This window comes from Labeo rohita, chromosome 5 (assembly GCF_022985175.1).
Source record: "Labeo rohita strain BAU-BD-2019 chromosome 5, IGBB_LRoh.1.0, whole genome shotgun sequence".
Classification (NCBI taxonomy): Eukaryota; Metazoa; Chordata; class Actinopteri; order Cypriniformes; family Cyprinidae; genus Labeo; species Labeo rohita.
This window is the reverse complement of record NC_066873.1, coordinates 25,749,519-25,766,080: the sequence shown is the minus strand read 5'-3', so window position 1 is coordinate 25,766,080 and position 16,562 is coordinate 25,749,519. Positions and strand designations below refer to the sequence as shown.

At 35.5% G+C, this 16,562-nt stretch overlaps 2 protein-coding genes across 2 annotated transcripts in view; both read right to left on the bottom strand.

Annotated features, from left to right (window-relative positions):
- dab2ipb (DAB2 interacting protein b) overlaps positions 1-1,186 on the bottom strand; it is a 177,759-nt gene extending 176,573 nt beyond the window's left edge. Inside the window, exons 1-2 of the mRNA XM_051110800.1 lie at positions 1,125-1,186; positions 82-280 (exon numbers count right to left, since the gene is read on the bottom strand). Coding sequence (XP_050966757.1) covers positions 82-166 — 85 coding nt within the window. The 5' untranslated portion in view covers positions 167-280; positions 1,125-1,186. The remainder of the gene's footprint in view (positions 1-81; positions 281-1,124) is intronic.
- Positions 1,187-6,444: 5,258 nt separating this feature from the next.
- On the bottom strand, positions 6,445-16,272 carry zgc:63972 (protein CutA homolog). Its single transcript, XM_051110817.1, has 6 exons — positions 15,982-16,272; positions 14,090-14,238; positions 9,906-9,965; positions 9,542-9,587; positions 9,321-9,370; positions 6,445-6,922 (listed from the first exon to the last, which is right to left on the bottom strand). Exons 1-6 carry the CDS (start codon positions 16,024-16,026, stop codon positions 6,820-6,822), a joined length of 453 nt encoding a protein of 150 aa, XP_050966774.1. The 5' UTR covers positions 16,027-16,272; the 3' UTR covers positions 6,445-6,819.
- Positions 16,273-16,562: the final 290 nt, after the last annotated feature.

Sequence of the window (16,562 nt, the reverse complement as noted above, 5' to 3'; positions counted from 1 at the left end):
TCAGATAAAGTATTGCAGATTTTCTCCCCTTGTTCTCACTGTAAGCACTGACTCTCCACCCCTTTTACGGGACAGTCCTACCTGAGATTTGAATCCATCCGTGATGTTGGCTGTGAGATGAATAGAATAAAGGGTTCTCCATTGTGTTTCTTCTCCGTTCCATCATTGTAATTGGTAATCTGAACCAATATGCGTGAGGATAATCTACTGAGAGAAGCGTGCATCCCTCTATCTGCTACTGACCGATGTTTCAAGTCCTCTTAGCTGCAGCGTGTGCATGCTTCAGAGAGAGAGAGAGAGAGAGAGAGAGAGGGAGGGAGGGAGAGAGAGAAATGGGAAAGAGGGGAAAGAATATGATTTCTAATTTATTTTGTGATTATGCAGATCAATGTTAAATGACAAAACTGGTATCAGCAGCAGGTTTTCTTGTTAAGATTGATTTAACATCCCCACTAGGTTTCCATCTAAAAATGAGTGCCTATTATGTTAAATTGAAACACTATGTCTTTAGTGTGTATGTACTGTACTACATTTCTCACAGTTGTAACAGTGACCAATACACATATCCACAATATATTTATATTGTTAGTCAATATTATAAATAAGATAACAACCTATGTTATTTCCTATTTATTTACAAACTGAATTAAAATATATAAAATGAAATGGAGATGGTAATGGGGTAAACCATAGGAATTTTAAACGTAATTTTAATTATTTCATCATTGAGTCATACACTTAACGAGAACAATTTATGCAGAGAACTTAAAATTCATGTTTTCACTCACCCCATAACAATTATTTACACAATGATACTTTGTAGATTTTTAAACAATTGTCATTTCTAGCAGGCAATAAATGATGCAATAATATCAAAATCTGAGGCACATAGTGCCAAAACACAGTGTATATCTTCTGAACGACTACATATAACAAATGAACGTTAAGTTACCATTTTTTCTTGTTTATCCAAGTGTGCGTTTTTGAGAAAACTGAACTTGGACTTAATTTAAAGGACTTTATGAACTAAACGTGTAATACGCCATCGTCAGAGGCTTCACATTTACTTGGGCACTTTATCTGGAGTTTCTATGTGGACAGTTTAAAAACGACCGTGGATTTACCTGATTAAAATGCACCTTCAAACACGCGCATGAACTTTGCCGCTTCCACATTTGTTCCGCCCTACACCACTGCGTGAAAATGATTGACAGCCACCACCTCCAATGAGACTTCAAGCGAGATAATAATAAGTGACGGTGCTGACAATGAAATTACATTTTCTACCTATTAGATTGTGTTTTATTTACGTCTACACCTAACCCAACCCTAAAACTAACCCTCTAGTATAATACAAAACAGTATTACTGTTATACAGTGTGAAAAAAAAAATACGCTAGATTAATGTGCGCATGCCCAGCAGCTACATCTGTATACTGTATATTTATCCGGCAACGGCAAAGCGTTATTTATATACAGTAGTCAGCATTTGAAGTGGATCAAATCCTTTCATCGAAGTTATCCTAAAACCAAAACAATACCCGTTCTTGTCTTAGGACAGCTTTGATTAAACTTTTTTGATCCACTTCAAATGCTGACTACTGCATATTTATATATATAAATTTAGGCCAGGGTTTTTTTTATGCTTTCTTAATAGTAATACTGTTAAATATTATTGCAATTTAAAATAATAGTTTTCAATTGTAATATACTTTAAAATAGTATTTATTTCTGTGACACAAAGCTGAACTTTCTTATTGTTGGTGTTTTGGCAGTATGTCTTCCTTTTTCTGTAAGTATGACAATGACCCCATCAGACAATACGTACTTTGCCATTATTTTTTAGGGTGTGAGAGCCTACATGAAAGTCTATGAAGACTATAAAGCCTGTTAGGCAGCTGTTAAAGTAACATTTATAGAATAATTCTGAATTATTTGATTCTGAGAAACTTTGAATCATTGGATAGATTATATAGCTTTGATATTTGACCAGTTTATCATAAAACTAGGTTACAGTGGCAATGATTTCTTAATTTCTGTATGACAGTGACCCCATCAGACAATACGTACTTTGCCATTATTTTTAGGGTGTGAGAGTCTACATGAAAGTCTATGAAGACTATAAAGCCCGTTAGGCAGCTGTTAAAGTAACATTTATAGAATAATTCTGAATTATTTGATTCTGAGAAACTTTGAATCATTGGATAGATTATATAGCTTTGATATTTGACCAGTTTATCATAAAACTAGGTTACAGTGGCAATGATTTCTTAATTTCTGTCAGGCAGTTGCAAAATCAATTTCAAATAGAACAACGAGACACATACCGGTACATATTAAATCGCGTTTACTCTCGTTTGTTTACGACCACAGGCATCACTAAACAATGTCCATTAGTCTTTTAGTCCAAAAGTGTGCACATTTGGAGAAATACTTATTTAATTAAAATGAAGTGGCTTCATTGTCTGCCTGGCTGGTTAAAAGTTAGTCAAAGTTTTGGACTGGTCATATCGTTTTAAAATCAGTTACATAAAAACTTAAATTTGTCTAATAATTAAAGACATTTTCACTGCTAGTTAGTCAAACTAGTTTAGACACAATCTTATCAGAGTGGCTATGTTTATGTAACTGGCCCAAGGATCATATGAGTGGGAGCGTTGACGGTACAAAATCCACTTTTGATTTTACTGTTGTTTCCACACCTTTAAAATTCCTTTGAATTTGGAGTTTGTAGAGAGATATTGTTTTCATCCCCACCACAGTGTTATTATCATTGGATAGATTATATAGTTTTCATATTTGACCAGTTTATCATAAAACATGAAATGCCACGTGTCCATAGTCATACACAGTTTCATGATTCATTTTGCCATTGCATGGGAATGCATTGAAAAAGAACTCATCGCTGCTATTGAATTACTGTCTAGAGGCCTCAGTGGTGTCGTTGACACAGATGGTGATGGCACGGACAGTGGCTGGTCCTTTTGCATTCACGCCCTGTTCATCAATAGCACTGTTGGGAACATCCTGTCCGATTTTCCTTGGAGAAACCGGCCTCTAAATGCACGCAGTCTGCCACTTGGACTGTTATTTGGAGTCATCAGTCATTATTAGTCTCTTTAGATCCTCCCTTCTGTTTTAACAGTCTGCGCATCATTCTTCTGGGTAGAAACTGCTTCATTGCTTCCACATTCTAAAAATGAACCAAGAGAGCCTGCAGGAACATTCATGCATTTCAAATATGATTTTATGGCCTTTTCCAAATTTACACATATGGAAACAAAAATATCACATTGAATTAAATTTCATCATAGCCTTTCATTTGAGTTAAATCTGAAAATTGAAAGGCCGAATAGTTTTACAAGAAGTGTTACGCCGCTGAACTAATAAATCATGTCTTCCATCTCAAAGCACAGCTATATATATTTATATCTGGAAGAGCTTTGCACCTAAAGTAGTGCTATTATAACCCCATTTTTTGTTTCCTGCTGCACAACCTGCTTATTACTTACACATTTATGGAGCACCCTCAATGATTAAATCATTTATACTGCTTAAATAATGAAGTTGAATTAGATTATCTACAAGCTATTTATGCCATGTCATCCTGCTGAAACATAACAGAATTCATATTAGCTGTGTGTTTTAAGTACTAAAAGATGCTAACGTGATCTTAAAGTCAAGTATGTGTAAAAAAGGACTGACCTTGTATAGAGATACTCTGTCAGCATATATGTGAGAAGCAGCTACTGTAATAGATGTTGTCATTGATAAATGGTTTGACAAGCAAGCAAAATGAGCCATGAACACATGGCTAATACTAAAATGTAAAACATTAGATGGACAGAAGTGAAGTTCTTTTAAAACAGGAGTAATATGAGTAATATGTGCTGTATACACAGCATGTTGAACTTTAAAATCAGTATGTCATTGAAGTTTACTAGATCTAACTGGTTAGATGAGAGATCAGATTAATGACTTCATCATGACTGGATCTCAGCAAATCCCAACATACAAAAGCACTGTCTCACATCTGCACTTCTATTGTATTTTCACAGCTCCGGAAATACCATTTCAAAAGCCAGACGAGTGCGGACATAAACCCATGTAACAAAACAAAATTTCCTATTCAGCTACACACAGTGAAAAATGTGACAATTCTGAGTTTTTCATTATTTGTGAGAACAGAAAGAATCAGCAGTCATCTGCTCATGACTGCTAAACCAACAGGATAACTTACTCTTTTGTGTGTGTATATACCTATATATATACACCTCTCTCTCTCTCTCTCTCTATATATATATACATACACTGCCCTCCAAAAGTTTGGAAACGACCTAGAAAAGTGGGGTTTTGGCAATCAATGAAGTGTGCTGAGCCAAAAATCTTTTGAAAACCTAGGCCAATTTTAAACCAGTAACCAGGCATCACAGCTGGCAAAGGGGCATGTCTGACTTTGACATGTATATATTGCCATTACTATGTAATCAAAATGAAAATTATTATTGCTGGTCTTCAAGTTACTTTAATGTATTTTCACCAAAAATGATAGGGATTTATGCTGATATTGTCCAAAACCACATTTTGCCAGGGGTGTTTCCAAACTTTTGGAGGGCAGTGTATATATATATATATATATATATATATATATATATATATATATACACACACACACACACACACACATATACATATATACACACACACACACACACATACATATATATATATATATATATATATATATGTGTGATCAGCCTGGATAGGGGGTGGATAGGGATGAGGTGGGGGATTAGTCTAACTTTAGCAATGCAGCATGGAAAGCTCCTCAGAGAGCCGCAGCGCGACGGGTATAAACAAGCATTGACTAGAGTGGCCACTTCAGAGCTGTAACGCGCTGCAGACGTGTGCAGTGTGTGGTAAGAGATTTATTCATCATACAATGTGCATAGTTTCACTTATAACGCGAGTGTTTTTTAAAATACATAAACTTGCACTAAAATAGGCTAGGCTGATCAGTGATGCTTTTTTTTGATAATGTTTGGCTGCTTTTAGCCTTATGCTGGAGCTGGTTTCGGGCAATGAAACTAAGTATGTAAAATAATTAAATAAATTAGCACAATAATATCATGTATCGGCGATCTCGCAGGCTGAGGATGGGACTCAACACTACTGCAGCGTATTATTTACTTGCCCTCCATGCATCCTAGGTGTATATGACTACCTTCTTTCAGAAGAATGCAATTGGAGTCTAATACAGTCTAATAAAGTGCATCCATCCATAATAAAAAGTGCCTCTCACGACTCCCGGGGGTCTCCTGTGGCGAATCCATGCGTCTTTGTAAGAAAAATATCCATAATTAAAACATAAGATTCACTATTAATCTAGCTTGCGCTAACTGCTTTGGCAAGGGGCGTGGCAGTACAATAACACAGTCTTAGCCAGGGGTCACCAGACCCGGTCCTGGAGGGCCGGTGTCCCAGAAGAATTTAGCTCCAACCCTAATCAAACACATCTAAACCAGCTAATCAAGGTCTTAATAGGTATACTTGAAACTTCCAGGCAGGTGAAAGTTGGAGGTAAACTCTGCATGACACCGGCCCTCCAGGAACAAGTTCGGTGAACCCCGGTCTAAACTGTTCGCCAATCACAACGCACTAGGACAGCTAACCAATCATCACACATTTCCTTTTTTCGGAAGGCTTGCCTTCATTAAACCCAGAACTAATCGAGCCTTTTGTGCCAGGCTGAGAGGAAGGTATTGTAATAATGTAAATTATGTGAAAAATAATGTGTTTTTCGAACCACCAAGCATGAGAGCATGTTCTAGTACACCCCCAAAACAAAATCAAGACTTTGAAAAGGATCATAATAAGAGCCCTTTAATACTTACACTTACAATCATTTTGTGATTTTTGTTTAGGTGTGTATGTGGACCAAAAAAACCCTGAACACACCTTCTGATGCTTAATATGTTTAAACATCCTGCTTCACTTTTAAGATTAACGTTTTGTTTGCTCTTATCAGTATTAAGGACATCAATATTTACATTCCACTGCGATATTGCAAAATAATGAACTTAATGTGTCTTGTATTGTACCACATTTAATAATAAAAGTGATGCTGTTAAGTCAGAGTTGAAGAGTTTTTATTCATTTATTTTTAAGTGTTTGAAATTATTTGAACTACATTAACACTTGACCAACCATTAGAAACAAGTGGTATAAATAAGCATGTTTTAACAGTTAAATGTATTCATATTAGCTAACTTACACTTTCATAATAAAGTGATTCACATCAATAAAATGGTTGATAAATATATATGCTTGAACAGAGGCTTTTCAGTATGTAGTTTATAGGCATAAAAGCCTCAGGTCACTGAAATGGACCACAATAACAGTCTCATCGCTTAAATTAAGAAAATAAAAAATAAAATAAAATAAATCTTTTTCTTCTCTGCATTTCTCCTCTGCTTTGCTTGCTTGCTTACTTCCAAATCTAGCTGTCTAATAACCCTGGCATTGCACTATGAATTATGCTGGCTCTGTGACAATTTCCTTTAGTTTCCCTATTGTAAGTCACTTTGGATAAAAGCATCTGCTAAATGCATAAATGTAATTGCTCTGGTAAAAACACATCAGATAAAAATCCCTTTCCACACAACCATTCAGTAAAAGTATACACTGATCTTTATCTTTTTACAGACATTCATTGTATGGGTCAGGGTTCACATTAACCTGAGAATTTGTGCTCACGTTGCCATTTCTTCTTAATGTTTCTGTATAGTGAGTTTCTCCACTGGATTGCAGACACATGCATCAAATATCAGTGACTGCATCTTCCATCCACTTCATGTAATGCTGGCTTCCATCATCAATAGGAAAACTGATGATTTCTGGTATGTCATATGGATGCACAGCTCTGAGGGAACACAAATAAGTCCCAGTTGAAATAAGAGACTTAGACATTACAACAACAAAGAAATATAAAAGCTAAAGTGTTCTGTAATGTACACTGTCATTCAAAAAGTTTGGCATCAGTAAGAATTTTTAAACAGAACTCAATAGTAATATTGAGCAAAATAATTGTTTAAATAAATGCTGTTCTTTTTAACCTTTTATTGTCTGTATATCCCAAAAAAAGTCATATTTTCCACAAAAATATTAAAGGAGAAGTTCACTTCCAGAACAAAAATTCACAGATGATTTACTCACCCCCTTGTCTTGTCATCCAAGATGTTAATGTCTTTCTTAAGTCGATATGAAATTATGTTTCTTGAGGAAAACATTTCAGGAATGTTCTCCATATAGTGGACTTCAATGGTGCCCCCAAGTTTGAACTTCCAAAATGCAGTTTAAATGCAGCTTCAAATGGCTCTAAACAATCCCAGCCGAGAAAGAAGGGTCTTATCTAGCGAAACGATCTGTAATTTTTGAAACAAATTGACAATTTATATACTTTTCAACCATGCTTGTTTGCGTGAACTCTGTTTTTTCTGGTTCAAGACAGTTAGGGTTCATTGAAAAACTCCCATTTTGTTTTCTTACCCAACTTCAAAATCGTCCTACGTCGCTGCAGAAGTACCGACCCAGTGTTTACAAAATGAACATGCAAAGATCAAACGCCCTTAACAATAAAATGGCAAACAGCGAAGTAAGTCGATTTTGAAGTTTAAGAAGTTTAAGGAGTTTTTCGACATACCCTAACTGTATTGACTTGGGTTACACAGACTATGCGTGCACATCACGAGACAAGACGAGCATTTGAGGTTAAAAAGTATATAAATTGTCAATTTGTTTCAAAAATTTGTTTTGCTAGACCCTTATTCCTCAGCTGGGATCGTTTGGAGCCATTTGAAGCTGCATTTAAACTGCATTTTGGAAGTTCAAACTTGGGGGCACCATTGAAGTCCACTATATGAAGATAATTCCTGAAATGTTTTCCTCAAGAAATATAATTTCTTTACGACTGAAGAAAGAAAGACCTGAACATCTTGGATGACGAAGGTGTGAGTAAATTATCTGTAAATTGTTGTTCTGGAAGTGAACTTTTCCTTTAAGCAGCACAGCTGTTTTCAACATGGATAAAAATGTCACGAGTACCAAATCAGCAATTACAATGATTTCTGAAGGATAATGTGACACTGAGGAGTGGAGTAACGGCTGCTGAAAATTCAGCTTTGCCATCACAGGAATACATTACATTTTATAATACATTAAACCTGAAAACAGTTCTTTTAGATTGTTAATATTTTTTCTGTTTTTTTTCAAATACTGTACTGTATTTATTTTTAAACTTTTGTACAATTGTGTACAATGATGGTGAAACTCTAATCTGGCTAATTTTCTTTCACTCGGAAACTGCTTCCTTTCTTCACATCTTCTAGGTGTGTAAATTGCAGTTTCACCACAAGGAGTCAGTTTCTACACCACAGCTGGAGTCTTAAAAGCTTCTTGCTACTTCACAGTGTTCACATGCACCATTAAATCTTTTTAGGCTCTTTGAAAACTCTGGACAAATGTTTTTCATAACTTGGTTAAGTCAGACATACACTTGAATACACAAAATGTATCATCGGTAACACTTAAGATTAGGAAATACTCACTATTCACTATTAATTAAGAGATTTCCATAAATAAACCCCTAATATCCTGCTTATCCACCTTATTTTTCACTATAGGGGAATAATGAGAAGAATAGCAACATGCAGCAAACAGTAAAACTGTTTGCAATACAAACCAGTGTGTTCATAAAATAACATGGTAAGACACACCAACAATATCAAGCAGCAAAAAAGCCATTTGGACAGTTAAAAATAGCTGGATTGAGATGAGACCAGAAAGCCAGACTTATTAAATTTAGAAATGGTTAAAGGAAAAATAAGGTGGACTGATAATAAGGTAGTTGTTGTTCTCATGATGGCACATCAAACTGAAAATGTCATTCAAAGTATTTGAGGTAAGTGGTACATGTCTTTCGACCTGCTTACAGGTACCACAAATTGAGCATTTTGTTAGATCCACACAATTTTTCTTAGGCTGAGATGCTTTGTTGTCATGGAAACTGTTATGCCAAACGAGAAAGTCTCATACAACAGTCTCTCAATTTGTTTCATAGTACAGCCAATTTGATTTTGAACCCTGAATTAGTAATGCACCACTATATACTGTGAACAACACTACACACACTACACATTTTCTATAATAAACTCAAATATTCAAACATTTAAGCATTCATGTTTACAAATGTTCAACATGACTGTGCATGTTGGATGAATATGTCGAAGTCTTCAGGCAAATGTGATAATAAATGTACTTACTTTATATAGGCCACAAGTCTCTGAACCAGAGATGTTCTTGTCCTCAAAAGCTGTTAAAGAAATCATTAATTCAGTATACATTAAAAATACCATAACCATAATAAGACATATGATAAATGACATACTTTATAACTACTCAGAGCATTACAAACATTTAAAAATAAAATTATTTAATTGAATGAAAAAGCTGAAGTTGTGTACGAATAAATATATCAACACACCAGCAGTATTTCTGAGGTATCCCGTATCTCTCCTTTCCAGTAATACCTGAAATCAATACACAGTTGATATTTTAGGTAAATTATTTTTGTAAATGCATACAGGCATTTAATACTAACTGGAAAATATTGTATTTCATTATTATTTATATTTAACAAGAAATTAAAAGATTAACAGTTAAGGTTTTTCTACTGTAAATGATGACCTGATGTAACACTCTAGTTCTAGTGTCAAGACAAGTTTATTAAGTATATTAACTCTCTCAATTTAGTATCTCTGCAAGTTGTTGCTAAAGTTATACTTCAGGCTGCAGTGTTTTGGATTCAAAGCTCAAAATGGGTGAAAGGTTAAATTCATTGGTTTTACATAGTGGTAGCGCGAGGAAATATATTCACACATGCTGCCAGCCTTTTCTCCATGATGCTCCTAACAGAAAGAGAAAGAGAAAGAGAGAGAGAGAATTTAGCTTCTCTGTATTTGCATATGATTTGCACAAGTCAAAGGCACTCTGTGCTCTTTCAAATGTATAGACACACACACAGCTCATTTGAATGCAAGTGTAATACCGTAGGGGCAAAATAAAGTTTTAACAGTGAAACTCACTTCATATTCATTTTCAAATTCAACACCTTGTGGGCTAAAACTAAAAAACATTGAAGGTATAGCAGCATAAACATACGCAGCAATATACATTTCCCCGATTAAAAATCAGTATGAAGCATCATTTACTGACAGGGTGATTATCAGATTTTGATACTTCACTCAGAATGTTATCAGGCTTACTTGCTAACACAAACGCAATCTTGAATGGAAGATTGTTTCCGCCACAGGATAAATAAATAAATAAAATTCTCTCGCAATTTTGAGCATATGGGCCAGTTTTGGCCCAGCAAACCGTCTTTTGGTGTTAAAATTATACTGTAAGGTTTTACTAAAGATGCGCAGTGAAGAATTCGTGCTGAAAAAGCGCTGACACTTTTCTATATTGAATATGCATTTGTAGAAGTTGCCCTTTCAGATGCAAAATTTATGGGAGGAGAGTTCTCAAATGAAATCACACAACGTGTTTTACTAACGTTTGCGCTCGTCAAAATACTGGCATTTGCTCCGTTATTTAATGCCCAAAAACGCATGTCTTAAACTATTTTGCGCTTGAAATGGCTGCAATTATTAAGAAAACATAGAGCGTGTGGTACAAGGGAGAGGATTTTCCACATGTATTAATTTATTTGGAATGTAGAAGAACACATTATTCAAACATATCGTTTGCCAATCCATGTTATTTTTAATTTGCTTCAGGAAATAAAAGACGACTTGGAACCCTCAACTAGGATTCATGCAATACCAGGTCTATCAAACCTTAATTTTTTTGGTCTCCAGTTCTTTTCAACGTACTGTGGCTTCTTTATTTCTGTATTTCCAACTACGCTAATTTGCGCTGGCCTTTTTTTTTTCTTTTTTTTTTTTTCAAATTTCAATTTTTTTTTCCAAATTTTTTTTGAAAGGATAGTGGAGATGAGACAGGAAGTGAGTGGGAGCGAGAGAGGGGGGTGGGATCAAGAAAGGTCCACGAGGCGGGATTCGACCTCGGGACACCCGAGGCGCAACTGCACCATACGCCCACAAGGCCACTGGCGTCTTTAATCTGCGTATTGTTAGTAAATCACCCGGAGAAATTTCCCCTCCCATCGGCACTGTTTTGGAATTGCGCTCTCACACCAATTTGCCCCATTTAGTAAAATTGGCCGTATATCTTGCAATCTGGACTTGTAGTTTAGTCTTACTCAGAACTGCCCAAAAAAAACAAAAAAAACAAAACAAAACAAAACAAAAAAATATATGTATATATGAATGGTGAGATATATACTCAGAATTTCGAGACGTTAACTCACAATTGTATTGCATTAGCAGTCGCATATCTGAAAAGCAACTGCCTAGTGAAACATTAACTTGCAATTCCGAGAAAAAGTCTTACTTCTCTTTTTTTTCCAAGGTGAAATTCACAATTCTAATAAGAAAAAGGTCAAAAGAGATATAAACTCGGAATTGTGACAAAAAGTCGGAATTCTGAGCTTACATCTTGCAATTCTGAGTTTATATCTCAAAATTCTGAGAATTGTGAGAAACAAAGTTGTGAGGGAGTTGTGAGATATAAACTCAGAACTGTGAGGGAGGGGGAATTTGGAATTGTGGAACATTCATCTACTCTGTGGCGGATACTCCATACCATGAATCGAAAACTAGTTATATTTTGCAGAAAAACATACAGTAACTGTATCTAAGGATGGTAGGAGGGTTGGCTTAGGAATGTGGACTAAACTGTGATATACTGGATTATGGTTGATTTGTGTTTGCCAGCTCATTGTTTGGCTTGTAGGATTTTGGCTACATCCCTTAGTTGTGCTGCCATAACCTAGTCAACTGAAAATTTACCTGCTGCCTCTCCCCTTTCCTGGTGCATCTGCTATTGCCTCATACTACTAACCGTACTACATTGTGCAGATCATCCTCCCTTCCCTTTATATTCCCTCACTCACTCAACAGACCTAAGCCGGATTCTTCTGACCTTGGCAAGATATCATTCCATACTCCATATCTAAAGAGTGCACCCTCAAAAGATCTCATTTTTGTTTGCCCATGTTTCCGAATCATGCTTTATTAAAGAAACTGGATGGATTATTATTCCTGGATAAGAAAGAAGCAAATGTGCTCTCGCACACTGTGGTTGTGAACCTCAAGAACTGTTCCACTTTGATGAGCTTACTATTCTGGAGTGCACTCTAATGACTTAACCACTAGAAAGTGCTCTTTAACAAGAGCATAATGGGAAAATGAACCCTAATGCAACAAGGGAATAGGAAGCTCAGGTTCAGATACTCTATGAATCACGGTGAGGCTTTGCAAGTCCTGTAAAAACCATTGTGAAATGTACTGGATAGCATAGAAATTAAAGAAAATATTAAAGACAATGCAACAGATAGCTTGCTGTTATAATTTCTGTATTTAGAAATTATTACAGACTGTATTTAATACTGCAGAACACTATATTTGAGAACCACATACAGTATTATTTCTGGCCATTTAAAGGAAACTGCCAAAACGGTAAGCTATGAAGAACAACTGAGGTCATAAGTTTATCAAAATAACAGGGATCATACAAAATGCATGTTTTTTTATGTATTTTTATTCACATAAAAGACGTTTACATATAGTCCACAAGAGAAAATAATATTTGAATTTATAAAAGTGACCCCATTCAAAAGAATCATATGATTCTTACCATGTTGTTACCTGAATGATCCACATCTGTTTTTTTTTTTTGCTTAGTGATAGCTGTTATTGAGTCCCTTGTTTGTCTTGAACAGTTAAACTGCCACTGTTCTTCAGAAAAATCCTCAAATTTTCATTTAGTACCGCCCTTCATAAGCTACAGAAGATTCTTACATGTTTATCCAGGGACAAAATAAGTTCAATTGACCCTGATCTTCAAATTCAAAAAGTTTTTAATGCATTGTGTTTCCTTCTAGAGCATCAGTGAGCATTCGAACCTTCTGTAATAGTTGCATGAGAGTCTGTCAGTTGTCCTTGGTGTGAAAAGATTATTGTTGGAAAGGGTTCAAATATACAAAAATGTTGAAAAACCAAAGAATTTGTGTTACCTGAAGGATTTTTCTCAAGAAGAGCTGGCAGTTTAACTGTTCAGGAAAAACAAGGGACTCGTGAACAACACATCACTAAACAAAACAAAACAAAAAAAAAAAAAAAGAAAAAAGAGCTGTAGATCATTCAAGTAACAACACAGTATTAAGAATCAAGCGTATGCAAACTTTTAAACAAGGTAATTTTTTATAAATCCAACCATTATTTTCTCTTGAGGACTATATGTAAACGTCTTTCATGTGAAATATCTTATTCAGGTCAGTACTACATAAAAAAAATAACATGCATTTTTTTTAATCACCCCTCTTTTTTTGGTAAAATAATTAATATTTTGCAGTAATATTTTTCCAGTAATGTGCAGTTTTATCACTCTGTGTAGCCCACAGAACTGCAGCAGTTCCAGTCCTCTTTTTGTCAATGAGGACAGAGCTAATTATCTCTGTGTACTGTAAATAGTTATCATTTTACGTTTTTTTTTTTTTTTTTTTACCTCTGTATCCTTTTCTGTTTAAAGTGCTTTGAAAAGTGACTTTTACAGGCACTATAAAGCTTATTGTTACTTATTTACTATTATCTATATATTTGGAGGCTGCATTCAAATATTCAAATATATTCAAATATTTCCCTGCAATACAGGTTCCATCATGGGGTCTTTTTGCCACTGTAAAACAACTTCAATTCAAAATGAAAAACAAATATTGACATTTAACAGAACACATTTATTGTACTGTACGTCACTGACTGCCACATAGAGGTAGTAAACATTACACACCCTTGTTACATGTTGGCTGAAGGCAAGTATGTGACTTATTAACTACAATTCTTATTTCTAATCCTCTATATTTATTTTCTAGTGTGAGTTTGTGAATCAACGTATGTGTGTACAATACCTGCCAATGTCTTTAGCGGTTTGTTCTGTGGGGCAGTTGACAAGCAGTACAGAATGATATCCAGCCACATAGCTTCCTGTGACAGCGGAGTGAATATGAACACAGAGTGTCTTCAGCACAGGGTACAGGGCACAAGTCAGGACAAAAATCTATGTATACAAACACGCACATAAATGGGGGACAAAACAGAGAGCATTAATACAGATATGCATGATGTACTAAAATACCTGAATTTCTAGGATGCATGTAAATATGTATTTTCAGGACATTTTCCAAGTGAAGGCAAAATAAAATGCAGCAGGGTATGCTTGTAATGTAACATTATTTTCCTAATTATATTTAATTAGTGTAATTGGAATAAACTGATTGAAATACTGGAGATGCATGTGCCAGTACTATACTGCTTTTTAGATATTTTATGGAGATGTAAATTAATTTAATTCTCACTCATGCACGCATGTACAGTAGTAATCTGAATTTTGAGTCATGCAAACACCCGATTCAGAATATGTATTATTAATTTTTTTTTTTTTTTTTTTTTAAAGAGTTTATTTTGGATTGGACAGTGTAGATGGACAGGAAGCGAAGTGGGAGAGACAGAAGGGGGTGGGATCGGGAAAGGCCCACGAGCCGGGACTCAAACTCGGGTCGCCCACAGCGCAACGGCACGACACGTCGACACGCTAACCACAAGGCCATTGGCGTCGACACGTACTAATTTTTTATCCGCAATTTTTATTAATTTTTTGTGTTACATACAGATATTCGTGAAAAGCCAAAATATTAAGTGTGGTAGAGGCGTAAACATTTTCTTCTTTAAAAAAAAAAAAAAAAAGACTAGTTTACCCCAAAATGAAAATGCAGTCATCATTTACACACTCTCATGCTATTTCAGTACTGTATGACCATCTTCTGTGGAATGCAAATAATATCTGGAAGATCAAAATAACTGAAAAATATGTTTGTGTTCTCCAGAAGACAGGTTTTAAATTATAAATTATACAGGAATTTTACTTTAAAAAACATTTAAATTATGGACATGAATGATAAATAACATATACATTAAATTACTGTCCAACATTACTAAAATGCAGTGACCCAGGGATCATCTCTGTCACTTTTAATATCCGGTAATGTTCATATCTTTGTATACTCTTATTACGTCACTGCTCAAATAGCTGTGGATCATGTTAATGTCTTTTTCAGAATAAATACTTAAACTTGATGGTACCTGCATGTTATTTTTTTGTTACAAAATGTTTGTTACCAAATATCTTCTTTTTGCTCAACAGAAGAAAGAAAGTCCTACATGTTTGGACAAACCTAAGTTGAAACTGACATAATTTTAATTTCTGAATGAACTATCCCTTTAATATAAGAACTGCAAGACACTGGGCAGCTGCACAACTGCATCTTTCAGAATCACATAAGGACTTAAACATGCATTCTTGTATTCGATGTGAAAAGAACAGTGAGGGATTATCCTGCGATGACCTGATAACAGATTGTATTTGCCACAAGAATGCAGTGTGCTGGTTCAGCTCTTTGGGAAACAAGGCTTGCTATTTAGTTCAGGAGTTGGTATTGCATTTTAAATAGTACATTTCACAAAAAGAGCTTAATACGTTTCTGACAAAATATTAGCAAAACTCTACACGCCAAGCACCTCTTTCTTTTCTGATTTTTTCCTTATATTTAGTAGTTTGTCAGCTAATTATTAACACACAGGGCAGTTTTGGTGTTTAAAAGCAATTCAACAAGTTTGAAAGGCAAACTAACTGCAATCAAGTTCAAGCATGTCAACAGTCTGCAGTGTTCAACTTGCCAAGCACGTGCTGCTCAAGTCTCTCAGTATAAATGTCACGTATCGAGAGAAATAAAACTGGATTTACCACGCAAACGACCACAAATCCCGATCGATGGACAGCCGAAGACATGATGTCCTTGGGATAGCGCTAGTACAAACAATCCGGTTTGTTCTCTTGCATAATTATTTCACAACACTAGAAGTTCACATCGCCGGTGAAGTGCAGGCTACTGTAGGCAATTTATAGGAGGATCATCCCGTCGGGTGTCCAGCAGGTTCATCTCACTCGCATCAAAGTCTGTCGGACAGTTTGGATAGTCTGGGCTTTTCCCAGAGCGGCTGCGTGTTGCGCTTGATGCTGATTGACTGACGCTCATATCCGGATACCGGGGCTTCCAATCAAGAGCGGTGCACGAGTCTCATCATAAGAGGATTGAAAACCTAATAAACTTAAGTGCTGCTTCTGACTGTTGGTAGTTTGCTATGGACTACAGCCATACAAGTAATGTCACGGTGACTTTTTCGACTGTTTAAATTTATCCTCGAAAGAATTCAAAAATTAATTTTGTTTCCAAAACCTCTACTCACCTCCTAGGCTAGAACAGGCTAAAACCTGGGGAGAGTGGGGACGAATGTACCATTTTTCAGAAAAACATAATTTAAAAA

Bases quoted from the DNA above. Each gene is read 5' to 3' on its own strand.
- zgc:63972 (XM_051110817.1), bottom strand. From the start codon at position 16,026: ATGTCTTCGGCTGTCCATCGATCGGGATTTGTGGTCGTTTGCGTG. The intron at 9,966-14,089 runs GTATTGTACACA...TCTTTCTGTTAG, and splicing joins ACCGCTAAAGACATTGGCAG to GAGCATCATGGAGAAAAGGC. The intron at 6,923-9,320 runs GTAAGTACATTT...GTGTTCCCTCAG, and splicing joins AGACTTGTGGCCTATATAAA to AGCTGTGCATCCATATGACA.